General features: G+C 39.6%; 2 protein-coding genes and 1 pseudogene across 5 annotated transcripts in view; all 3 read left to right on the forward strand.

Annotated features, from left to right (window-relative positions):
* On the forward strand, window positions 1–10264 carry LOC311509565 (NLR family CARD domain-containing protein 3-like; the record flags this gene model as incomplete). Its single annotated transcript, XM_084574801.1, has 7 exons — window positions 1–50; window positions 262–393; window positions 1321–1442; window positions 2026–3808; window positions 4624–4649; window positions 4704–4797; window positions 10261–10264. 7 exons carry the CDS (start codon window positions 1–3, stop codon window positions 10262–10264), a joined length of 2211 nt encoding a protein of 736 aa, XP_084430927.1.
* The window catches only part of LOC311509015 (NLR family CARD domain-containing protein 3-like), a gene marked incomplete at its 3' end in the record, with an annotated part of 28977 nt that continues 11088 nt past the window's right edge, over window positions 9172–27060 (forward strand). Inside the window, exons 1-11 of one of the 3 annotated variants that reach the window (XM_084574032.1) lie at window positions 9172–9219; window positions 10261–10392; window positions 10867–10962; window positions 11134–11244; window positions 11590–11668; window positions 11804–12035; window positions 12208–13990; window positions 14569–14742; window positions 15566–15742; window positions 16088–16261; window positions 17034–17063. In XM_084574032.1, the coding sequence (XP_084430158.1) occupies window positions 10304–10392; window positions 10867–10962; window positions 11134–11244; window positions 11590–11668; window positions 11804–12035; window positions 12208–13990; window positions 14569–14742; window positions 15566–15742; window positions 16088–16261; window positions 17034–17052 (2934 nt within the window). In that variant the 5' untranslated portion in view covers window positions 9172–9219; window positions 10261–10303. Of the gene's footprint in view, window positions 9220–10260; window positions 10393–10866; window positions 10963–11133; window positions 11245–11589; window positions 11669–11803; window positions 12036–12207; window positions 13991–14568; window positions 14743–15565; window positions 15756–16087; window positions 16262–17033; window positions 17960–27060 lie in introns of those variants that run through there. The other 2 variants (XM_084574031.1, XM_084574033.1) reach the window with 2 other exon arrangements.
* On the forward strand, window positions 18240–25288 carry LOC311509566 (NLR family CARD domain-containing protein 3-like; annotated as a pseudogene). The gene is made up of 7 exons: window positions 18240–18289; window positions 19890–20000; window positions 20717–20850; window positions 21019–22760; window positions 23116–23289; window positions 23642–23815; window positions 25264–25288. The product of its transcript is annotated as an NLR family CARD domain-containing protein 3-like (transcript).

Consider the following 27060-nt stretch of genomic DNA (forward strand, 5'->3'; position numbering starts at 1 on the left):
ATGGGTCGCCTAATTGATTTTAAACAAGAACATCCTTCTGCTACTAAGAGGTAACCATATTTAAATATGGTAATAATAAATATTAATTCACTTTCTTTTAAACTATTCTATTAAAGCTCTGTGCATGTTTAACCTTGAACTCCTGCAGCTTCTACACTAATCAGATAACATTCAGTTCAACACTGTTCCTTTATAACTGATCTGTAAAAGTAACTAGGACGTTTATTTTGACATCAGAAAACTTTCTGTGTTGTGTTGAAGAACAAAGCAGCAGTTCAGACCAGAGACACCTGAATCTGAACCTGGTCCCAGCTGTGTGTCCTTCAAGAGCGACAGGTCGATGGGTCGCTTAATTGATTTTAAACAAGAACATCCTTCTGCTACTACAAAGAGGTAAATTGTTAATAAAGTCCATGATTATTTAATTTAGTTGTGACGTCTGTGTGTTTGTATGCTGCTCTTCATCTTATAGATTCTTCCTCAGATGATTCACAAGATAAACAGATACAGATATAGATATACTGTACATGTGTAGAACAATGACCTACTGTCTACTGGTGGGAAAATAGATGCATATATAGATATATAACACACTCTGTCTTTATACAGGTCAAACTATTGTAGTTGTAAACAGGAAAACGTCAGTTCAATAGTACAGAGTACAAATACTGCTGGAATAACTAAAACAAAACAGAAATTAAAAGATCTGAATGATTGTTTATTTTGTAAAGATCTCCTGAATCCATTCAATCCACAAATTTTATATTAACAATTGTAGTTTTGGTTAAGTTTATCAGGACATCTAATTTATCAGTGAAGTAATGTTTCCAGATTTAAATTATACTACAGCACAATTCCAGTAAGACAGCAATTTACATGCACTCAGCTTTGAAAACCACAGAATATTATGTCATAACTTGAGAAGCTTCTTGGCTAATTCGCATCATTTGGGTCGATTGGAGGTGCACTTGTGGAAGTAAATAAAAGATCCATAGTCACTCCTGTGACTCCATGTGACATCCACAGAATCATTTTCTGGAGGCAAAGAAACAACGGATGGCTTTGAGATGTAGAACGTGTACCTCACTGAGATTATTACTGCTACATGATCAATCAAAGAGAGTCTAAGAATGTTTCTGTTCGAAAGTTTACAGTCGTCTCTGTGACATTTTCTGTCTGGTCAGTTCAAAATCACTGATAATAGTCTGTGCATCACTCAGTGTGGACTGATGAATAAAACATTTTACTGTGTTTTAAGATATTTTAAAGATATTGTCAACGACATCAGGGTTACGCTGTTGTGTGTCATGTGTTTATCAGGACGAAACTGGAAAATCAAAACCCACCTGAACCTGAAGCCAGCAGGGTGTCCATGAAGAGAGGATGGACTGAAGAGAAAGATAAGAAATCAAGGAAAAGGAGTCACCCAGAGGTTCTCAGTGGTCAGTCTGTTGATCAGCATCAAACACACCTGGACTCCATATTTAAGGTCTGTACATGGACAACAACTACTTTCCATCATCTCCATGCTGCTCTTTGTAGACCAGTGGACTGTCAGTCTGTCCAACATGGATCTGATGTTTGTCTCCATGATTTCAGTCTGGTTGTCATTCATATAGTTTTCTGTTCCAGCTGCTGGAGGACAACATTGTCACTTTTGTGAAGAACGAGCTGAAGAAGATTCAGAGGGATCTGAGTCCAGATTACCCAGAATTCTTAGATAGTCAGAGGGAGGATGAGGAGGTGTTGGAAGGTGAAGATGAAGAGCAGAGGAGGAGCAGCAGAGATGCATTTGTGAAGATCACACTGAACTTCCTGAGGAGAATGAAGCAGGAGGAGCTGGCTGATCGTCTGCAGAGCAGTAAGAGGATTTCTCTGATCATTGAACCTGATGAATAAATTAAACATTTACTAATGTCTCAAAAGGTGGAGCAAGATATATTTAAACACTTATTCTTTAGGTGAATGAAATTACAAAACATTCACATGTCATTTATATGAATTAACTTTTGTATGTTCATTAAGGAACTCCTGATGGAGCTGGTCGTAAACTTAAATCTACTCTGAAGGAGAAGTTCCAGTGTGTGTTTGAGGGGATTGCTAAAGCAGGAAACTCAACTCTTCTGAATGAGGTCTACACAGAGCTCTCCATCACAGAGGGAGAGACTGCAGAGGTCAATGACGAACATGAGGTCAGACAGATTGAAACATCATCCAGGAAACAACAGAGACCAGAAAGAACCATCAGACCAGAAGACATCTTTAAAGCCTCACCTGGAAGAGATAAACCAATCAGAAGAGTGATGACAAAGGGAGTGGCTGGCATTGGGAAAACAGTCTTAACACAGAAGTTCACTCTGGACTGGGCTGAAGACAAAGCCAACCAGGACATCCAGTTCACATTTCCATTCACTTTCAGAGAGCTGAATGTGTTGAAAGAGAGAAAGTTCAGCTTGGTGGAACTTGTTCATCACTTCTTCACTGAAACCAAAGAAGCAGAAATCTGCAGGTTTGAAGAGTTCCAGGTTGTATTCATCTTTGACGGTCTGGATGAGTGTCGACTTCCTCTGGACTTCCGCAACACTGAGATCCTGACTGATGTTACAGAGTCCACCTCAGTGGATGTGCTGCTGACAAACCTCATCAGGGGGAAACTGCTTCCCTCTGCTCATCTCTGGATAACCACACGACCTGCAGCAGCCAATCAGATACCTCCTGAGTGTGTTGACATGGTAACAGAGGTCAGAGGGTTCAATGACCCCCAGAAGGAGGAGTACTTCAGGAAGAGATTCAGAGATGAGGAGCAGGCCAGCAGGATCTTCTCCCACATCAAGACATCACGAAGCCTCCACATCATGTGTCACATCCCAGTCTTCTGCTGGATCTCTGCTACAGTTCTGGAGGATGTGTTGAAAACCAGAGAGAGAGGAGAGCTGCCCAAGACCCTGACTGAGATGTACATCCACTTCCTGGTGGTTCAGACCAAAGTGAAGAAGGTCAAGTATGATGGAGGATCTGAGACAGATTCACACTGGAGTCCAGAGACCAGGAAGATGATTGAGTCTCTGGGAAAACTGGCTTTTGATCAACTGCTGAAAGGAAACCTGATCTTCTATGAATCAGACCTGACAGAGTGTGGCATCGATATCAGAGCAGCCTCAGTGTACTCAGGAGTGTTGACACAGATCTTTAAAGAGGAGAGAGGGCTGTACCAGGACAAGGTGTTCTGCTTCGTCCATCTGAGCGTTCAGGAGTTTCTGGCTGCAGTCTACATGATCCGCTGTTACACCAACAGGAAGACAGAGGTGCTGAAGGACTTCATGGGACGAAACTACAATGACTCAACTCTGGATATGTTCCTGAACAGAGTCATGGAGAAATCCCTGAAGAGTAAAAATGGTCACCTGGACCTGATGGTTCGCTTCCTCCATGGCGTCTGTCTGCAGTCCAGCCAGAGACTGTTAGGAGGTCTGCTGGGTCAGACAGAGATCAGTCCAGAAATCATCCAGAGAGTCATCAACAACCTGAAGAAGATGAACATGTCCAACATTTCTCCTGACAGAAACATCAACATCTTCCACTGTCTGATGGAGATGAACAACCTCTCAGTTCATCGGGAGATCCAAGAGTTCCTGAAGTCAGAGAACAGATCAAAGAAGGAACTCTCTGAGATCCACTGCTCAGCTCTGGCCTACATGCTGCAGATGTCAGAGGAGGTTCTGGATGAATTGGATCTGAAGAAGTACAAAACAACATGGGAGGGACGACGGAGACTGATTCCAGCTGTGAGGAACTGCAGAAAGGCTCAGTGAGTCCAGATGTGATTAACATTATAAATCAGTTTACATTAGTTTAATTATTTAAATGTTCACACTATAAAATTATCACCCTATCAAAAAGTTTTTAACTTATTTATTACAAACTTTACATGTCAGTTGTAGTTTGTTACAGATGTTCTCCAGCTGTTTCAAACACTGTGAGAATGTAGATTTTCTTCTGTTCATCTTCCTTTATTTACATATACAGTATATTGGAGTTGTCCATTTATTTATATGTGTAATTAGACATTAATTGCCCATTTTTAATCTGTTCTAAATGTAATGGGCTGTCCAGCTAGAGGCCGGACCCAAAATGCACGAGACTGAAGCACAATGTTTTGAAGTCTACGTGAGTTTGTTCAAAAAAAATAAAAAATAAAAAATCAGCAAGAAATGTGAATCCAAAAGTAAAATCCAAAAATGCAAAAGGCAAACAATAAGCCCTGGAAACTCCAGGGGCAAGGGGAAAAAAACACAAAATCACTGCAAGGGCAGGTAACTGGCTCTCTCAGGGAGGCACTGAAAAAAAGAGAAGACACAGGAGATGAATTCTACGTTTGCAACAAGAAACACCACAAAAGCGTGAGGAGCAATTTGGGTACTGGCACAGATTGAAACATGCAGAATTATGCAGCACTGGAGGGAAGCCACGGCCACCTTTTTAAAGATAGTTGATTGGTGTCGCGGGGGTCTGCTGGAGCCTATCCCAGCTGTCATCGGGCGAGATTAGTCTTCAAATGCATGAAGTAAATAATAAAGTGTCTTCATTCATATTAATGTATTTTATATCTGTGTGTCATGACAGACTTTCTGGCTGTGAACTCTCAGAGAGTTACTGTGAAGTTGTGGCCTCAGCTCTGAAGTCCAACCCCTCCCATCTGACAGAGTTGGACCTGAGAGACAACTACCTGCTGGATTCAGGAGTGAAGCAGCTGTGTGTTGGACTGGAGAGTCCAAACTGTAGACTGGAGACACTGGGGTCAGTTTACTCAATGTTTTTTTTATCAGATTAAACGGTTCTCTTGTCAGTATTGACAGATAGAAAATGGACCACAAACAGTTGGTTTAAATGAAGGAGCATCATGTTCCTTAATACCAGCAGGTGTCTCCTCAGTCATCGGTGGTCAGTCTGACCTCAAATCAGGACCAGTCTTGTGTTCAAATGTACATTTAAAGAGTTATTGGAATCAGTAATCACGACACCAACCTACTGAGATACCAAATACAGGAAGAAGAAGGTCATGGAATCAATGAACTAATGAACAGTTTGTTTTCCAACTTGTGTGATTTGATATTGATCCTGTAATGAGAGACTTGACTGAGGTCAGCAGCATGTCATTGATCTGTGTTGACATGAATAGTTGTCTGAATGTTGTGTTGATGTTTGGATGATGTCTGATGAAGAATGACATGATGATGATCCACAATAACACAAGGACAAAGTCACTCTACTCATTTTAGAGAACAGCTCATTGATTAGGACGTAGTAATGTTGATCTGAACATTAAAACCTGAACACATCTGATTGATTATCAATGATTTTATTCACATCTTTTATTCTTCATTCAGATTGATTCGCTGCACTTTGTCAGAGATCAGCTGTGATTCTCTGGTCTCAGCTCTGAAGTCCAACCCCTCCCATCTGAAACATCTGGACCTGAGTTACAACAACCTGAAGGATTCAGGAGTGAATCATCTGTGTGGTTTTCTGGAGAGTCCAGACTGCAGACTGGAGACTCTGAGGTCAGTTCAGAGGATGTCTGTTACTATTGTGGATCTGATTTGTTTAATTACAAACTGAACTTAATTTAATTCATCCCATAAAGATGTAAATTTCGTCCTGCTCATATTGTCTCTTTTCTTGTCCTAAATTTAGTCTGTCTGTCATCTCAAAGATGAGTGTTAGTTGAAAGTGTAGAAGGCTTACATGATGATGATCCACAATATCACAAAGACAAAGACACTCTACTCATTTTAGAGAACAGCTCATTGATTAGGACGTAGTAATGTTGATCTGAACATTAAAACCTGAACACATCTGATTGGTTATCAATGATTTTATTAACATCTTTTATTCTTTATTCAGTTTGAAGTGGTGCAGTTTGTCAGAGATCAGCTGTGATTCTCTGGTCTCAGCTCTGAAGTCCAACCCCTCCCATCTTAAACATCTGGACCTGAGCTACAACAACCTGCAAGATTCAGGAGTGAAGCAGCTGCTTGATCTTGTGAAGAGTCCAGACTGTAGACTGGAGACTCTGAGGTGAGTGGAGGGTTGTTGTCAGTCCATATTTCTTTCAGTTGTGGCTCCAATACGTTAACATGAGAGCTGAAATGAAGCTGGCTGAGCTCCACAGCTGCTCTGAACAGGACTGAAGTCCCTGCTGCTCTTTATACTGGATGTGCTGCATCACTGACTGACCTGATGAAAAGGAGTCTCTGGAAACACGAAATCATCTCCTCTGTTGTTCCATCTTCTCTCTATAGATGGCAGTCAAGGTAAACAGGACGGTATGTGTGCTGAGAGACAATGAGCTGAGTCCTGATGATCCATAGAGGTTGAATCAGCAGCAGCTTGCGTGTAGAGAGACTCTGACTGGACCATGTTACTGGGAGGTGGAGTGAGGAGGAGAGCTTCATCCAGATGTTTTTCCATTCAACAACATCATCAACAGAGCTGCAATCAATCTATTCTAATATCCAACAAAGGTTCAAAAAAGACAACTGGACTTGTAGAGTTTTTTGAGAAGACGTTTCACCACTCATCCGAGTGCCTTCTTCAGTTCTAGGGGACTGGTGGGAAGTCTGAGGTTTAAATATGAACTCCTGAAACCTCAGACAGCTTATCGTCTGGTAGTCCAACATCATGCAGTTTATTTGTTCACCTTTAGGTGGCGCCAAATCACCATCAGTGACCTCTGTGGAGTCAGTTAGGAACATTATATTATTATATCAGTCTTACTACTGATATTAAATATCAGTAGTAAGACAATGGTACAGAAAGACTGGCATGTTTTTTGCAATTTGTATTTGTTTTAAACAAAAAACCTACAGGGTACACAGATGTTGTGGATGCACAATTGTATTTTATTACATAATTAATTGTAAATATAAAAACAGTAACTTACTGTGAAATTAACAACCCTAATACTCAATGTAATAGCTGAATGGGAAAGTTCAATTTGACAAGTTGGCTTGATTTAGGTAAGTAAATTAGCAATACATTGTAACACTTGAACAAATTGAGTAGCTAAAACGGAGGAGATGAAACAAAAGTGTTTATTTGTAATTTATAAGAAAATAAATGTATAAGGACGAGTTAAAATGAGTATGGAGCCGAACATTTTTGTGCAGTGTTTTGTGCAATTTGTACTATGTTGTACTATGTGTTACTATGCAAATAAAACCCTACATGGTACAGGTATGTTGATCAGTTTTCTTTTACTACATTAATTGTAATTATAAAAGCCGTCATATTCTATTTTTGTTCAGGTAAATGATTTCACAAATTGTGTTTGGCTTGGTTTTTGTGAGTGTTTTAGCAAAACGTTGTACTACTACTTAAGAACAAAAAGAACTTGAATAAAAATAGTAAAACACATTGAACAGTTTATGTATTCAAGTGTTGATCTAAATTGTGGTTGAAAAAATTGAGTTTATTGTGTTTTTGGTGAGTAAGAGGTAAATTATTATTATTATTATTATTATTAATCACTAATTAAATCAGCAATTAAATTGTAGGAGTGAAATTAAATAGTGTTAGTTGTAATATAGAGTAAAAAAAATGGAAACACTTAATTTCCTCTTTTCTATTTGTGCAGTCAATTTATCTCTTGCAGTTCATCTCATTCAGTTTTTCAGTGCATGCCCTATATTCCATCTTCACTGTGCATCTCATTAGATTTTTATTTTTACATTGCATCTGCCAATTTCCATTTTTCACAGAGTATTTGTTCGGTGCTAGCTGTAGTTCCTTGCTGTGACCACCAGAGGGCAGTAAACACTCATCAGTCTCTGCTGATATACTGTATTATCTGTGATCACATACAGAGTCATTATCCGACTGAGCTACAATACTGAAGTCAATGTGAACATCAGTGTTACTGGATGTGAACAGTTGTAGTTACAGACAGTGACCACTGGAGGGCAGTGATCGTTATCATCATCTGTGGTCATTAAATCGACAACATGCAGTTCCTCTTTCTTCCACCTGAGGGAGACAAATCCCCACCCCCAGTAATAAACCAGAAACGGTTTTCATGTGAACACTCAGACCATCTATGTTTATTAAATATGTTAATATTCACATCGAGTGATGATATAGTGGTAGTTTAAACTGTTTGTGGTGTTTGGGTTGAGCAGTGAGCGGCCTCTGACAGACTCTGCAGACTCTTCAAGTCATCATTCAAGGTCCCTTCAGGGAAAGTGGGACATTTAAGCATCACCTTCTTTTGCTGTTTTCCTGGACGAAATCAATAATGTGCGTTTGTCCTAAAACTTTAAAACATTTCAGAGCCTTTGATAAAATCCAGCTGCATTACAAATAATATTAAAGTGACAAAATAAACGAACAGGGGGAAACTACTCACTGCAGGACCAAACGTGGATTAATCCACTGCTGAAAATAGTCCCCAAAATAACACTTCCTTCTGTAAAATAATTTTTCAACTTTCTCAAATTTAGGATTGCCAATTTAATTGCTAACTGTTTTTTGTTTTTATTTTTATTTTTTGTCAAAATCATATCGCATGTTTGTGGGTTCAGAAAGATAACTTAGAAATGTTTCATACCTGTAATTTGTACTTGATGTAAAGTTTCAATCATTTATCAAGTATCAGCTGAAGTTTCACTTGAAGAAGAAGCTTTATTTTGATGTGATATGTGGAGTTTTTTTTACAGTCAGCAGACGTTTTATTTCCAGTGACTGTTTTGGTGATGTAAAAGTTGTGTCTTTAAATAAAGAGCACATCAGCAGCCGTCACTGAAACCTGTTTTCAAGCACCAAATTCAGGAGACACATATTCACTGAAATCTGTTTTATTCTGGGAGGAGATGGTTCATCATTCAGTCTAAACTGTACAGATGATTTCAATAAAGTTCATTTGTAGGTGGATCCAGTCTTTATTCACCAAAATGTTGATGAATTTGTCTTTGAAATTATATTGTGTTCAATATACACCGGATTATTATTTATGGAAATGATAAATAACCACAAACATTATTAGAATAATTGTAATATTAATACTACTACTAATAATAATAATATTACTGAGTTAAATACTGAATGATGTGTCTGATTTACAAGGTTCCTCAAACGCATCCCTGGCTTTCAGGTTCAGTTTACTTTCTCTTTCATCAACGTTGTGTCGCAGATGTTTTTCTCCGTGTTAACCTCCGTGTGAAGGTAAAGTCAGCAGCAGTTTCTAATGTTTTACTCTTTAACATCAGATGTCAGCAGCTGAGTTCCAGTAGAAATCTGATCGATATTTAACTGAGTCACAGCTGAAGGTTAGAAGTTGTGACAAAGGAGTCAACGGTTAAAAACTGAATGTCCGTCATTTTTTGTTGATGTTTGTGATCAGAGTCACGTGAATACGATCAGCTGTAGAGTTAGTTGATGACCATCAGGTGAACGTAGAGTCGTTGTTTCTGTGTAGCTCCACTTTCTGATGACTGGAGGTAGATTTTTCTGAATCAGTCTGTGGAGGAGGTGGAGAGGAGCCGTTGATCTCCCGCTGTCTGAGCCACTAAATGAGGCCTGAGCTCTTCAGACAGACGCTGGAGAACAGATCAGACTTTCTGTGTCATTATGTTCATATAGATACAAAAACATTAGTCAGAATTCACAGACTGGTCAAAGGTCTTTTGTTTTTTTGTTTTTTGTTTTTTTATAAATCTCGATCACAGATGAAGCCTGACTCGTTCCAGGAACGAGTGTCATAGTCTCTAGTGTCCAGGTGTGAAGAGGGAATTATTAGATTTATTTAAGGAGTGTTTGAATAAACTAAGTTTGGTTTGTTTCCAACTTTAATTTTCTCTTTAGTAACTTCTCTGTTTGTTTCTGCTCTGTAATGTTTGTAGGATATTTTCACTTCTTATTTCATTATAAAGTTTGAATAACTGATGTTTTAAGATTAAAGATCCTGTTTAATGGGATCCAACAACATGATAATCAGCTGATTTTTGTTTACATTCTTCAGAAATCAAACTGTATTGTTAGTGAGAAAAAATAAACGTCTTAGATGAAGTTTCAGAGTTGGTGCTTGTGTTGTTGCTCTTCACTTCTGCAGCTTCATGAGTCCATCTAGTGGACTGATAGAAGAAGAATAGCTTTTCACACCGACACATGAAACAGAAAATAGTAGCAGCAAATGTTTCTACAGCAGCAACGATCAAGATGATTTTCAGTTGATGTTCAAGTGAATGATTTGTGTTTCCTCTGCAGGTGAAGGTAGAGAGTGCGTGTGAGCTGATGTGAATCCAGCAGCATGGATCAGTGTGAGGACAGAGAGGAGGGAGTCCCTCCCTCTAAAACCACTCTGAGTGGGGAACATGAGAACCAGACCAAAGATCAGAGGTGAGATGAACATCTCTAACTGTCCGTGACTCTTCTCCATGTCAGAGCTCAACTCTTAGCTGCTTTATTATTATCATGATTAATGATTACAGACCTGTAGCTCTCACTCCCATTATGACAAAGAACATTGAGAGACTAGTATTGAGAGGTATCAAAGCCACGTCTCTCCATCCTGAACAGACTCATTCTGGACTTTAGGAAGCACAGAGGATCATCTGTTGTCCTCTGACAACTTTCCATGACATTGTAGACGTCTGTTACCTCTCAAGAGAATAAATAAACATTATAAAGGACTCTTCCCACCCCGGCCACCACCTGTTTTGATTTATTGTGGTCTGGGTTTAAATGGGATTGTTTGTGATTGTGTTTTGGAGAATATTTTATTTTCTGTTCATATTTGTTCTTTTCTAAAGCACTAATGTGATGTCAATGGAAACAAAGGCATTTAATTTAATTTAATTTCTTTTTTCACAGGAATGAACCTGAACCCAGCTGTGTGTCCTTCAAGAGTGACCGGTCAAAATATTTAAATATTGGCTTTAGAGGACAAGTTTCCTCTGATGATCAGAGGTAAATTGTTACTGGTTCATCTTTGATGTAATTTATTGGTTGGATGGATGGCAATTTATTTGGGATATATAATTAGTTCTGCTTTGTCTTGTTGAATATTGAATGATGTCCAGTTTAGTACTATTATGACAAACATGCACTGACTGTTATAATTTTCTGTTTTTGTTTCAGGATCCATCAGAGACCAGACTCACCTGAACCCAGCTGTGTGTCCTTCAAGAGTGACCAGCCAAAACTTTTAAGTATTGACTTTAAAGGACAAATTTTCCCTGATGATCAGAGGTAAACTGTAACTGGGAATATATTTGTTTTCCTGTTTTGACTGTAATTTAGTGATACTTTTGATTGACAGAAATTTATTTGACATGTTCATGTTAAATAAGTTGCTCTGGAGCTGCTCCACTGAGAGTCAGAAATCAGATGTAAATACAGTTAGTGACCAAACATCAACATGCAAGAGCTGAAAGCTGTTGATTCTCAGTGGGATCAGAAAGAATAATCAACCTTTATGACTACAAGGAATCATCTGATTCACTGTTCACATCCAGATATCACTTCATGGACATTTACATGTTGGTTTCTGTGGACTGATATGATGTGAACTAATTGTTGATGATTCATTCACAGAGTGGAGCAGCAGAGTTTAAATGTTCTCCGTGGTCAGTCTGTTGATCAGCATCAAACACACCTGGACTCCATATTTAAGGTCTGTACATGGACAACAACTACTTTACATTATCTCCATGCTGCACTTTGTAGACTGTCAGTCTGTCCAACATGGATCTGATGTTTATCTCCATGATTTCAGTCTGGTTGTCATTCATATAGTTTTCTGTTCCAGCTGCTGGAGGACAACATTGTCACTTTTGTGAAGAACGAGCTGAAGAAGATTCAGAGGGATCTGAGTCCAGATTATCCAGAATGCTTAGAGAGTCAGAGGGAGGATGAGGAGGTGTTTGAGGGTGAGGATGGAGAGCAGTGGAGGAGGAGCAGCAGAGATGCATTTGTGAAAATCACACTGAACTTCCTGAGGAGAATGAAGCAGGAGGAGCTGGCTGATCGTCTGCAGAGGAGTAAGAGGATTTTTCTGAACATTGAACCTGATGAATAAATTAAACATTGTCTCAAGACATGTCTCAAGAAATGGTGCCAATATATCCAAACACCTATTCTTTATGGGAATGAAATATTAGAATACTTACTGTGTAATTTAATTAAATAATTATCTATTGTGTGTTCATCAAGGAACTCCTGATGGAGCTTATCGTCAACTTAAATCTACTCTGAAGGAGAAGTTCCAGTGTCTGTTTGAGGGGATTGCTAAAGCAGGAAACTCAACTCTTCTGAATGAAATCTACACAGAGCTCTACATCACAGAGGGAGAGACTACAGAGGTCAATGATGAACATGAGGTCAGACAGATTGAAACAGCATCCAGGAAACGAGACAGACCAGAAACAACCATCAGACCAGAAGACATCTTTAAAGCCTCACCTGGAAGAGATAAACCAATCAGAAGAGTGATGACAAAGGGAGTGGCTGGCATTGGGAAAACAGTCTTAACACAGAAGTTCACTCTGGACTGGGCTGAAGACAAGGCCAACCAGGACATCCACTTCACATTTCCGTTGACTTTCAGAGAGCTGAATGTGTTGAAAGAGAGAAAGTTCAGCTTGGTGGAACTTGTTCATCACTTCTTCAGTGAAACCAAAGAAGCAGGAATCTGCAGGTTTGAAGAGTTCCAGGTTGTGTTCATCTTTGACGGTCTGGATGAGTGTCGACTTCCTCTGGACTTCCACAACAATGAGATCCTGACTGATGTTACCGAGTCCACCTCAGTGGATGTGCTGCTGACAAACCTCATCAGGGGGAAACTGCTTCCCTCTGCTCACCTCTGGATAACTACACGACCTGCAGCAGCCAATCAGGTACCTCCTGAGTGTTTTGACATGGTGACAGAGGTCAGAGGGTTCACTGACCCCCAGAAGGAGGAGTACTTCAGGAAGAGATTCAGAGATGAGGAGCAGGCCAGCAGGATCATCTCCCACATCAAGACATCACGAAGCCTCCACATCATGTGTCACATCCCAGTCTTCTGCTGGATCTCTGCTTCAGTTCTGGAGGATGTGTTGAAAACCAGAGCGAGAGGAGAGCTGCCCAAGACCCTGACTGAGATGTACATCCACTTCCTGGTAGTTCAGATCAAAGTGAAGAAGGTCAAGTATAATGGAGGATCGGAGACAGATCCAGACTGGAGTCCAGAGACCAGGGAGATGATTGAGTCTCTGGGAAAACTGGCTTTTGATCAGCTGCTGAAAGGAAACCTGATCTTCTATGAATCAGACCTGACAGAGTGTGGCATCAATATCAGAGCAGCCTCAGTGTACTCAGGAGTGTTGACACAGATCTTTAAAGAGGAGAGAGGGCTGTACCAGGACAAGGTGTTCTGCTTCGTCCATCTGAGCGTTCAGGAGTTTCTGGCTGCAGTCTACATGATCCACTGTTACACCAACAGGAAGACAGAGGTGCTGGAGGACTTCCTGGGACAAAACTTCAATGACTCAACTCTGGATGTTTTTCTGAACAGAGTCATGGAGAAATCCCTGCAGAGTATAAATGGTCACCTTGACCTGTTGGTTCGCTTCCTCCATGGCGTCTGTCTGCAGTCCAACCAGAGACTGTTAAGAGGACTGCTGGGTCAGATAGACATAAGTCCACAAATCACCCAGAGAGCCATCAGCAACCTGAAGAAGATGAACATGGACAACATTTCTCCTGACAGAAACATCAACATCTTCCACTGTCTGAAGGAGATGAACTACCTCTCAGTTCATCAGGAGATCCAAGAGTTCCTGAAGTCAGAGAACAGATCAGAGAAGAAACTCTCTGAGATCCACTGCTCAGCTCTGGCCTACATGCTGCAGATGTCAGAGGAGGTTCTGGATGAGTTGGACCTGAACAAGTTCAACACATCATTGGAGGAACGACAGAGACTGATTCCAGCTGTGAGGAACTGCAGAAAGGCTATGTGAGTCCAGATGAGATTAACATTATAAATCAGTTTACATTAGTTTAATTCTTTAAATGTTCACACAAATTATCACCCTGTCATACAGTGTTTAACTTGTTTATTGTAAACATTACATTTCAGTTGTATTTTGTTACACATGTTCTCCAGCTGTTTCAAACACTGTGAGAATGTAGATTTTCTTCCATTTCTCTTCCTTTATTTATATATACAGTATATTAGAGTTGTCTGTTGATGAATATATTTAGTTAGACATGAATTTTTCTGTCCATAATCTGTTCTAAATGTTCCTTAGAGATCAGATCACACTGACAGACTGCGTGGAAGAAGCCTAAATGTAACTCCATTCATCTCTCCATTCATTTACAGATTAAAATAAAATAAAGTTTAAAAGTCTATAGGTTTAATAGAAACTGATGAGAATTATTGTGTCATGTCAGATAAGAAGCTGAATCACTGATGTGAAGAACAAAATGTCAAACAGGATGAGTCCAACTGTTAAGTCTTTAAATGCATGAAGTAAATAATAAAGTGTCTTCATTCATATTAACATATTTCATATTTATGTGTCGTCACAGATTTTCTTACTGTGGACTGTCAAAGAGTCACTGTGAAGTTGTGGCCTCAGCTCTGAAGTCCAACCCCTCCCATCTGACAGAGTTAGACCTGAGCTACAACTACCTGCAGGATTCAGGAGTGCAGCAGCTGTGTGTTGGACTGGAGAGTCCAAACTGTAGACTGGAGACTCTGAGGTCAGTTCACCAAATGTTTTTATCAGATTAAACAGTTCTCTTGTCAGGATTGACAGCAAATGTTTTTATCAGATTAAACAGTTCTCTTGTCAGGATTGACAGATAGAAAATGGACCACAAACAGTTGGTTTAAATGAAGGAGCATCATGTTCCTTAATATCAGCAGGTGTCTCCTCAGTCATTGGTGGTCGGTCTGATCTCAAATCAGGACCAGTCTAGCATTCACATGTACATTTAAAAAGTTATTGGAATCAGTAATCATTCTTTCTGTTCATACTGTCTGTGAAGAATATCATCAGGTCATTTCGTACAGTGTAGTTGTGTTAGGAAGAGACCACTTCACAGTCAGTGTTGACAGCAGGAATTATAAGAACTCTGTAATATACATCTGACATGTTACTGTTGTTTGAAGACAGACTTGAAAATATGAACTTCTCCTTTAACATTTTAACAACACAAACCTACTGAGATACCAAATACAGGAAGAAGAAGTTCATGGAATCAATGAACTAATGAACAGTTTGTTTTCCAACATGTGTGATTTGATATTAATCCTGTAATGACGGACTTGACTGAGGTCAGCAGCATGTTGTTGATTTGTGTTGACATGAATAGTTGTCTGAATGTTGTGTTGATGTTTGGATGATGTCTGTAGAAGGCAGACATGATGTTGATCCACAATAACACAAGGACAAAGTCACTCTACTCATTTTAGAGAACAGCTCATTGATTAGGACGTAGTGATGTTGAACTGAACATTAAAACCTGAACACATCCGATTGATTATCAGTGACTTTATTAACAACTTTTATTCTTTGTTCAGATTGATTCGCTGCAGTTTGTCTGAGATCAGCTGTGATTCTCTGGTCTCAGCTCTGAAGTCCAACCCCTCCCATCTGAAACACCTGGACCTGAGTTATAACTTCAACCTGAAGGATTCAGGAGTGAATCATCTGTGTGGTTTTCTGGAGAGTCCAGACTGTAGACTGGAGACTCTGGGGTCAGTGCACTGAATGTCTTTTACGATTGTAGATCTCATTTGATTAATTACAAACTGAACTTAATTTCTTTTCATTCAGAACTTCCACCCATAAAGACGTAATCTGTTCATATTTTCTCATTTCTTGTCCTAAATTTAGTCTGTCATCTCAAAGATAAGTGCTAGTTGAAAGTGTAGAAGGCTTACATGATGATGATCCACAATAACACAAGGACAAAGTCACTCTTCTTATTTTAGAGAACAGCTCATTGATTAGGACGTAGTGATGTTGATCTGAACATTAAAACCTGAACATATCTGATTGATTATCAATGATTTTATTAACATCTTGCATTCTTTATTCAGATTGAGGTACTGCAGGTTGTCAGAGATCAGCTGTGGTTCTCTGGTCTCAGCTCTGAAGTCCAACCCCTCCCATCTGAAACATCTAAACCTGAGTTACAACAACCTACAGGATTCAGATGTGAAGCAGTTGCTTGATCTTGTGGAGAGTAAAGACTGGAGACTGGAGACTCTGTGGTGAGTGGAGGGTTGCAGTCATACTTCTTTCAGTAGTATTGTACTTTTGTTACACAGTTTCAAAATTGTTTCCTGGAAACCTGCTGCTGGTTTCTTCAGAGACACTGTCAGAGGAGAATGGAGACAGACTGGACAGAAAGACAGAGACAACAGCCAATTAGATACAGTGGACTTCATTCATCAAATCTGATCTCAGACTGTTTGTTCTCTCACCTCAAATCTAAACAACTGATCACTTTCATCTTTGTCACAGCTCTGAGATCAGTCTGACTGAAGCCTGTAAATCACAGAGCCATTATTACATTTCGTAACCATGTGGTCTCTATACAGGGCAGAACCTCTGCTGAGGTGCAGTCATCACATCTGTATCTCTGTCATTAGTTTCATCAGATATCTTCAATGTTTATTAGTCAGCTGATGCTTCAGACCCTTTATTTAAATGGAACAGCTGTAAATCCATCACTGAAGTGTTTGTGCAGTAATGAAGCGTTCATGACTCTCAGCAGTTTATTCCCTCTGTGGACTTGAGAGAAATCTGCAGAGGAAACAGACTTGATGCTAAAAGTCTCTGCAGGTCTGTGAGCTTCCAGCTCCAACACGTTAACATGAGAGCTGAAAGGAAGATGGCTGAGCTCCACAGCTGCTCTGAACAGGACTGAAGTCCCTGCTGCTCTTTATACTGGATGTGCTGCATCGCCGACTGACACCTAATGAAAAGGAGTCTCTGGAAACACTAAATCATCTCCTCTGTTCTTTCTTCCTCTCTCTGTAGCTGTACATCATTGTTCTAATCAGGACGGCATGTGCTGAGAGAGGATGAGCTGAGTCCTCAGCAACTGCTTGTGTGTAGAGAGACTCTGACTGGACCATGTTCCTGGGAGGTGGAGTGAAGAGGAGAGCTTCATCCAGATGTTTTTTCATTTAACATCATCAACAGAGCTGCAATCAATCTATTTTAATCGTACCAACAAATAAAGTCCAGTTCCTCTTGAATTATCCAGACACATTAAAAACAAAAACAAATATTTTGTGTAAATGTAAATAAGCCAGCATTAACAATCCTTTCTGTTGTTTCTCATTGTTGATTGTGTATATATTTGTTCCATCTGTATTGTAATTTGTGTCTTCACTTTTTTAACAGCATGACATGTGGTTTTCATTTTATAGTGTATCTTTGTTGTCATTTGGTTGTAAAGTAAAATGTCTCCTGGTTGTATTTTTTTACAACAAGTCTCCTGCCTGTCATTATTGCTAAGTTGCAGTTCCTCTCCGTAACCATCAGAGAGTAGTAAACACTTTTACACAGTTTAATCTCGTCTGTATTCACATATAGAGTCACAATAAGACTGATGAACATTAGAGCTACAATACTGCAGTAGATGTGAATATCAGTAATATTGGATGTGGACAGTTGTAGTTACTGACAGTGACCACTAGAGGGCAGTGATCGTTATAGTTTCTGGGTTTGGATCATTTAAAAACATTTATTGTCTGTGTTCATTAAATCGACTAGATCCTGTGTGGCAGTCTGTTTCATCCAGTAACTCTGACACGTTCAAGGTCAGTAAGAATATCCAGCTAGTCCCGGTGTTCAGAGAGACTGAGGTTGAGTCCTATTGTGGAGCATTTGAACACATCACCTCTGCTTTGCATTGGCCAAAGGATGTGTGGGCCATTCTGCTACAATACAAACCAAGGTGAACTCCTACCAGAGACATATAGATAACGATTCAGACACTTAACACTCCCCCCATGAGATTCACCTTCCCCCATGTTACACCATAAACTAAGTACAGTTTGCTCACTCTGAAGCTGGTGGTATAATTCTTCGAGTGGGAGAAGGTCCTGAGTTCTAATCAATTTATGTTGTGGCCCTCGAGCGGGGGGCTCGAGGGCCACAACATAAAGTGCAAAAACCTGACAGAGTCACAAAAACAAGGGTTTATTTCATTAAAAAGAAAAAGCAGACAGAAGAGACATGGTGAGCCTCATCGGCCTCTTCAAGGCCCTTTATTCACATCTTCTCAGGTGTGGCTGTTTAAGGTGATTAAGAACAAGCCATAGACACTTGCACAGCCACCACAAGGCCACTACCACACTGTAGTTAAATACTCCAGTCCTGCACTGACAATCAGTATTAACAAGAAAATGAACTTTAAGAATCAGAAATAAATGTGCAGGACCAAATTATTTTATGACTGTATGTCATAAGACTAGGGTGTTTCCTAGTTCCAGTTTACTATCACTTTCACCAATGCTGTGTCGTAAATCTTTTTCTCTGTGTAAACCTCCATCTGAAGGTAAAGTCAGCAGTTTCTAATGTTTTACTTTTGCTGTTCCTGCAGAAATTACTGAGATAGTTCATATTAAATGAATCAGAGACGAAAGCTTAGCAATGGGTCGAGGGAGGCAACTATATATATATATATATATTTATGACCATGTTTTGTGTGGATGTTTGTGATCAGAGTCCGTGGAGAGTAGAGAGTTGTTGATGATCATCAGGTGAACATAGAGTGGTTGTTTCTGTGTAGCTCCACTTTCTGATGACTGGAGGTAGATTTTCCTGAATCAGTCTGTGGAGGAGGTGGAGAGGAGCCGCTGATCTCCCGCTGTCTGAGCCACTAAATGAGGCCTGAGCTCTTCAGACAGACGCTGGAGAACAGATCAGTCTTTCTGTGTCATTATATTCACACTGCAGAGCTGAGTGATCAGAGGGCTTTAATAAATATACATGTTGACATCGGTATAAAAACATTAGTTAGAATTAACTGGAAATCACAGACTGGTCAAAGGTCTTTTTTATTAACCTCCATTACAGGTGAAGACTGACTCGTTCCAGGAAGTAGCTCACCTGTGTTTATTGTTTATTGCTCAGCTCTTTGGACTTAACTTTGTCAACTTGTGTAACGTTACTGTTTTTTTCTGCTCTGTGGTGTTTGTAGCAGATTCTAATTTCATTACAAAGTTTGGATCACTCTTGTGTTTGAAGATCAGTCTACGTTATTGTTAGATGATTGATTGACTGGAATCAAACGTGACCATCAGTTGATTTTTGTTTACTTTCTTCACAAATCAAACTGCACTGTGTTTCATAAAACCATCGTCTCCACCATTAAAGTAAGACACAGTAGTGTTCTGCTGTTTACTGTGAAACCTTTTAAAAAAACAAAAATGAAGTTTCAGAGTCGGTGCTTTTGTAACTGCTACAGCTTCATGACTCCATCTAATGGACTGATAGTAGAAGAACAGCAGCTGATTGCCGCTTTTCTACCAACACTGATATGAAACACACAATAAGAACCAGTCACTGGAGGAGCAGCTGATGCTTTAACAGCAGAAATTATGTCAAGGATTTGATATTCAGGTGAATGATTTGTGTTTCCTCTGCAGGTGAAGGTGGAAAGTGTGTGTGAGCTTATGTGAATCCAGCAGCATGGATCAGTGTGAGGACAGAGAGGAGAGAGTCCCTCCCTCTAAAACCACTCTGAGTGGGGAGCATGATTTTAAACAACATTTATCTGAGAAAAGGTAAGATAATGTTACAGCAAGTACAGAAATATTAGAAATCTTTTAACTGAATATCTGATCTTCAGTGAGTTCATCATTACTGTTTTTATTCTTTCAGGATCCATCAGAGACCAGACTCACCTGAACCCAGCTGTGTGTCCTTCAAGAGTGACATGTCAAAAGATTTTTTTGTGACCTTTAAAGGACAAGTTTCCCCGGATGATCAGAGGTAAACTGTTACTGAGAGTATAGTGTCACTGGTTCATCTTTGACTGTAATTTGTTGGATGGATGATAATTTATTGGACATGTATAATTGTCTTGTTGAATATTGGACGCTGTCCGGTCCAACCAGTCTGGTTCAGATGATGATCAGAGAGACATACATGAGACTGTTATATTCTCTGTTCCTGTTGTTACACATATTTTAAAATAACAAATGGCTGGGAGTTTGATTCATTTGAACTTTATCATCAAACAAGAATGTCAGTGTTAGAGGAAGATATCACATTATGACCAAAGTTGCTCCTGGAGCTACTCCACTGAGAGTCTCCATCAAATGAAAAGAACAACAGGAGCATTAAAGAAGAAATGTGATTTAATGAATGAGGAAACCAGGAGCTGAGATGAATTATTACACGTGCCTGCATCAGTATAGACATGATATCAGTGTGTTCCAGTATTTATCTCAGCAGAAAGTGAGAGAGTAGCAGAGTTTAAATGTTCTCAGTGGTCAGTCTGTCCATCACCATGAAACACACCTGGACTAGTTTCTGAATGTTACTGTTTGGAAGTTAAGAGGCATGTCTATGAAGCTTTCTTGGTGGTTTGTGGTTCAGTCAGAGTGGATTTATGAACAAAACACCTTTTCACAGTGTTTTATATTTTAAAGATCTTTTCTCAAGGTGTTCTGGGTTCATTATAGAATCTGCCCTGTCTTTTTTAGAAAGCGAGAACCTGAAGCTAGTGGGATGTCCATGAGGAGAGGCTGGACTGAAAACAGAGATAATAAATCAAGGAAAAGTCGTCACCCAGACGTTCTCAGTGGTCAGGAAGAGCTGGCTGATTGTCTACAGAGCAGTAAGAGGATTTCTCTGAACATTGAAACTGATGAATAAATTAAACATTTACTAATGTCTCAAGAGATAGAGCAAGAAACAGTATAATCATTCATTCTTTCAAGGAATTAAATGTTGGAACATTTACTATGTCATTTATTCACTGATCTTATTTGTTGTATTTACTCAGAACATTTTGCTCCAGTTTGTCAACGTAAACTTAAATCTACTCTGAAGGAAAAGTTCCAGTGTGTGTTTGAGGGGATTGCTAAAGCAGGAAACTCAACTCTTCTGAATGAGATCTACACAGAGCTCTACATCACAGAGGGAGAGACTGCAGAGGTCATTGATGAACATGAGGTCAGACAGATTGAAACAGCATCCAGGAAACTAGACAGACCAGAAACAACCATCAGACCAGAAGACATCTTTAAAGCCTCACCTGGAAGAGATAAACCAATCAGAAGAGTGATGACAAAGGGAGTGGCTGGCATCGGGAAAACAGTCTTAACACAGAAGTTCACTCTGGACTGGGCTGAAGGCAAAGTCAACCAGGACATCCAGTTCACATTTCCATTCACTTTCAGAGAGCTGAATGTTTTGAAAGAGAGAAGGTTCAGCTTGGTGGAACTTGTTCATCACTTTTTCACTGAAACCAAAGAAGCAGGAATCTGCAGGTTTGAAGAGTTCCAGGTTGTGTTCATCTTTGACGGTCTGGATGAGTGTCGACTTCCTCTGGACTTCCTCAACACTGAGATCCTGACTGATGTTACAGAGTCCACCTCAGTGGATGTGCTGCTGACAAACCTCATCAGGGGGAAACTGCTTCCCTCTGCTCGCCTCTGGATAACCACACGACCTGCAGCAGCCAATCAGATCCCTCCTGAGTGTGTTGACATGGTGACAGAGGTCAGAGGGTTCACTGACCCACAGAAGGAGGAGTACTTCAGGAAGAGATTCAGAGATGAGGAGCAGGCCAGCAGGACCATCTCCCATATCAAGACATCACGAAACCTCCACATCATGTGTCACATCCCAGTCTTCTGCTGGATCTCTGCTACAGTTCTGGAGGATGTGTTGAAAACCAGAGAGAGAGGAGAGCTGCCCAAGACCCTGACTGAGATGTACATCCACTTCCTGGTGGTTCAGACCAAAGTGAAGAAGGTCAAGTATGATGGAGGATCTGAGACAGATCCACACTGGAGTCCAGAGACCAGGGAGATGATTGAGTCTCTGGGAAAACTGGCTTTTGATCAGCTGCTAAAAGGAAACCTGATCTTCTATGAATCAGACCTGACAGAGTGTGGCATCGATATCAGAGCAGCCTCAGTGTACTCAGGAGTGTTGACACAGATCTTTAAAGAGGAGAGAGGACTGTACCAGGACAAGGTGTTCTGCTTTGTCCATCTGAGCGTTCAGGAGTTTCTGGCTGCAGTCTACATGTTCCACTGTTATACCAACAGGAAGACAGAGCAGCTGGAGGACTTCATGGGACGAAAATACAATGGCTCAAATCTGGATGTCTTTCTGAACAGAGTCATGGAGAAATCCCTTCAGAGTAAAAATGGTCACCTGGACTTGTTGGTTCGCTTCATCCATGGCGTCTGCCTGCAGTCCAACCAGAGACTGTTAAGAGGTCTGCTGGGTCAGACAGAGATCAGTCCAGAAATCATCCAGAGAGTCATCAACAACCTGAAGAAGATGAACATGTCCAACATTTCTCCTGACAAAAGCATCAACATCTTCCACTGTCTGATCGAGATGAACGAACAGATCAGAGAAGAAACTCTCTGAGATCCACTGCTCAGCTCTGGCGTACATGCTGCAGATGTCAGAGGAGGTTCTGGATGAGTTGGACCTGAAGAAATACAACACATCAGAGGAGGGACAATGGAGACTGATTCCAGCTGTGAGGAACTGCAGAAAGGCTCTTTGAGTCCAGATGTGATTAACATTATGAATCAGTTTACATTAGTTTAGTTCTTTAAATGTTTACACTATAAAATTATCACCCTATCAAACAGTGTTTAACTTGCTTATTGCAAACATTACATGTCAGTTGTATTTTGTTGCAGATGTTCTCCAGCTGTTTCAAACACTGTGAGAATGTAGATTTTCTTCTGTATAGCTTCCTTTATTTATATATACAGTATATTAGAGCTGTCTGTTGATTAATATATTTAATTATACAATAATTATCTATATTTAATTTCTTCTAATCACCGAACGGGTGAGTCCAACTGTTTAATCTTTAAATGTATGAAGTAAATAATACGTGTCATGACAGATTTACTGACTGTGGACTCTCAGAGACTCACTGTGAAGTTGTGGCCTCAGCTCTGAAGTCCAACCCCTCCCATCTGACAGTGTTGGACCTGAGTAACAATGAACTGCAGGATTCAGGAGTGAATCATCTGTGTGGTTTTCTGGAGAGTACAAACTGTAGACTGGAGACTCTGGGATCAGTTAACTGGATGTCTGTTACTAATGTGGAACTGATTTATTTAATGACAAACTGAACTTAATTTATGTTCATACGGAATTTCCACCCATAAAGATGTAAATTTCCTCCTCCTCATATTTTCCTTTTTTTTGTCCTAAATTTAGTCTGTCATCTCAAAGATGAGTGTTAGTTGAAAATGTAGAAGTCTGACATGATGATGATCTACAATAACACAAGGACAAAGTCACTCTACTCATTTTAGAGAACAGCTCATTGATTAGGACGTAGTAATGTTGATCTGAACATTAAAACCTGAACACATCTGATTGATTAACAATGATTTTATTAACATATTTTATTCTTTATTCAGATTGAGTTACTGCAGTTTGTCAAAGATCAGCTGTGATTATCTGGTCTCGGCTCTGAAGTCCAACCCCTCCCATCTTAAACATCTGGACCTGACTTACAACTACCTAAAGGATTCAGATGTGAAGCAGCTGCTTGATCTTGTGAAGAGTCCAGACTGGAGACTGGAGACTCTGAGGTGAGTGGAGAGTTGGAGTCAGCCCATGCGTCTTTCAGTAGTTTTGTACTTGACACAGTATCAAAACAAAGATCCAGTGTTTTATCTAAACCTGCAGCTGTTTTCCTCAGTGAAGCTGTGAGAGGAGAATGATGACAAACTTCAGGACTGGACAGAAAGACAGAGACAACAGTCAGCCAATCAGATCATCCTGAAGCTTGCTGTGCTCATGTTTTCAGGGCACAAATCTGGATTCCAGCTGACAGCCTTACTAGATGAATAGAGACAGTGGTCCTCATTCATCAAATCTGATCTCAGACTGTTTGTTCTGTCACCTCCAGAGGTGTATACTTGAAAAAATAACTAAGTAAAAGTACAAATACCATAACTGAAAATGACTTTGGTAAAAGTTAAAGTCACTCATAAGAAAATCACTTGAGTAAAAGTCTTAAAGTAGCTCAAATTAAATCTACTTAAGTATCAAAAGTATCTTGTGAAAAAATATACTCAAGTATCATAAGTGCAAGTACAAGTAAAGTAAAAAGTATTTTTATCGTACACATAAAAAGAAGCAAAACAACCAAAAATGGTTCTCCCCTTGTTCTCTTTATTTACTTTCAGGTGAATGAAATAGATGTGGTATGATAAAACAAAAACCAAAAAACACTTGTTGAGTGAATGAATCAAGTGTCTGCCTGAGAACAAAATAAAGCATCTGTCTGTCTGCCTAAGAACACAAAAAAGTGCCTCCTATCTCCTAGTCACGGGTGACTGTCGTCTTCTACCGAAGGAGATGCTGTCAGTGTGGTAACATCTTCTGTGTCTTTCTCATCAGCGTTAACTGCGGAGGTAGCCATGTTGAAGTACATCTACTTCGTTACTATACACCTCTGGTCACCTCAAAACTAAACAACTGATCACTTTCATCTTTGTCACAGCTCTGAGATCAGTCTGACTGAAGCCTGTAAATCACAGAACCATCATTACATTTAGTAACCATGTGGTCTTTATACAGAGCAGAACCTCTGCTGAGGTCCAGTCATCATATCTGTATCTCTGTCATTAGTTTCATCAGATATCTTCAATGTTTATTAGTCAGCTGATGCTTCAGAAACACATGAGATGTTCATCAACACACTCAGACTCTTTATTTAAATGGAACAGATGTAAATCCATCACTAAAGTGTTTGTGCTGCAATGAAGTGTTCATGACTCTCAGCAGTTTATTTCCTCTGTGGACTTGAGAGGAGGAAACAGACTTGATGCTAAAAGTCTCTGCAGGTCTGTGAGCTTCCAGCTCCAACACGTTAACATGAGAGCTGAAAGGAAGCTGTCTGAGCTCCACAGCTGCTCTGAACAGGACTGAAGTCCCTGCTGCTCTTTATACTGGATGTGCTGCATCACTGACTGACACCTGATGAAAAGGAGAAACACTAAATCATCTCCTCTGTTGTTTCTTGTCTTTATAGGTGGGAGTCATCGTATGTGAGCTGAGTCCTAATGATTCAGAGAGATTGAATCAGCTCTGACTGGACCATGTTACTGGGAGGTGGAGTGAAGAGGAGAGTTTTTCATTAAAGACCATCAACTGTTGTTTTTAATCTTGTTTGGTTCCCCCATTTATATTTAATTGAAGTAGAATGCTGCAGTTTATACATGGATCTTCTGATTCACTCTATGTGTCATTATTCTTCTTCTACTTCTGTATCATATTACATGTATTTCATAACATCTTACCACCTTTAAAATAATGTTGTAATGTTACAGTATTTTACAGTAATGTATAGGTGTCATATGTAAATTGAATTGTAGCTAAAAACACTAATAGACCTACTGATCCTGCTTGTTGCTCACTGTTTGTCTAATTCTTTGCTCTGAGTTTAATAAAAAGCTGCAGCATCAGTGGTTTGGTTTCTCTAATACGACCCTGAATAGGTTCCAGTCCTTACTTCAAGACAGACATTAGTTTATACCAGTTAGTAGCTCCTCCCATCAACACGACTCTCAGACATCTGTTCTTTAATATTCACAGTGTCTATGAAGTGTGTTCACCCCCCATGATGTTGCTGTTATCAAGAACGATCCAAACACAAAAACTGTTGCGTTCACTGCCCTCCAGCGGTCACTGTCGGGAACTACAATTTGACACATTCACTGCAGTATTTCAGCTCTATTCTTCTTCAGTCTTTATAGTAATAATAATCACTCTCTATATATAGACTCAGATGTTATTAAGCTGATTGAAATACTGATGTTAGCAGAGACACTGAGCTTCAGGTGGTGTATGTGTCATTTCAGTCTCGTTGGTGGTTTAATTTGTCTGTTCAGTGTCTGTGTTCTTGATGCAGCTCCTTAGTTACTGACTGAGGATGTAGGCTGGGTCTGTAGTATTCAGTATATTTAGTTAGTAGTTTTGCATTTTTCTTGGGGAAGTTGACAACGACTAGTTGAAGTCAGTAGTACTCTTCCTGTAACTTTGGTTCTTAATGATGCTCTGTATTAAGTCGTACTAATAACTTAACAACAAGAGTTTGATTTACAATTGAATTAAAAGTTTCAAATAGTCTTTAGAGCTACAAATATGTCCTTGCTGCCCTGTGCATTAGTTTGTGCACGTATTTAACAGTTGTTTAGAGCTTAATTTTTGATAAACCTACTTTTGAAGTCACGGGGACATCCTCTTCATCTACTGTTTACTCTTCAGGTGAAATTTGACACCTAGAAAATTGACAGAAGGCTTCACCATCTTCAGATTATGACATTTGAGATGCTGCTAAGTTGCATTGTTTTTCCTAATAAACAATAAACAACTAATTAAATATCTGAATCACCAATTATATAGTGGAAGTGAAATTAAATGTAGTTGAACTGAACTATAAAGTACAGAAAATGGAAACAGGGAGACAAATCCTGTTTGTGGTGTTTTTCGTTGAGCAGTGATCGTCCTCTGACAGACTCTGCTGACTCTTGAAGTCAACATTCAAGGTGCCTTCAGGGAAAATGGGATATTTAAGAATCGGCTTCTTTTGCTGTTTTCCTGGACGGTGTCAATAATGTGCGTTTGTCCTAAAACCTTAATTCATTTCAGAGCCTTTGATAAAATCCAGCTGCATTACAAATAATATGAAACTGACAAAATAAACGAACAAGGGATCTACCTGACCTTCATTTGTAGGTGGATCCAGTCTTTATTCACCAAAATGTTGATGAATTTGTCTTGAAATTATATTGTGTTCATTATACACCGGATTATTATTTATGGAAAT

The sequence above is a fragment of the Chelon labrosus genome (assembly GCF_963514085.1).
Source record: "Chelon labrosus genome assembly, chromosome: 24".
Classification (NCBI taxonomy): Eukaryota; Metazoa; Chordata; class Actinopteri; order Mugiliformes; family Mugilidae; genus Chelon; species Chelon labrosus.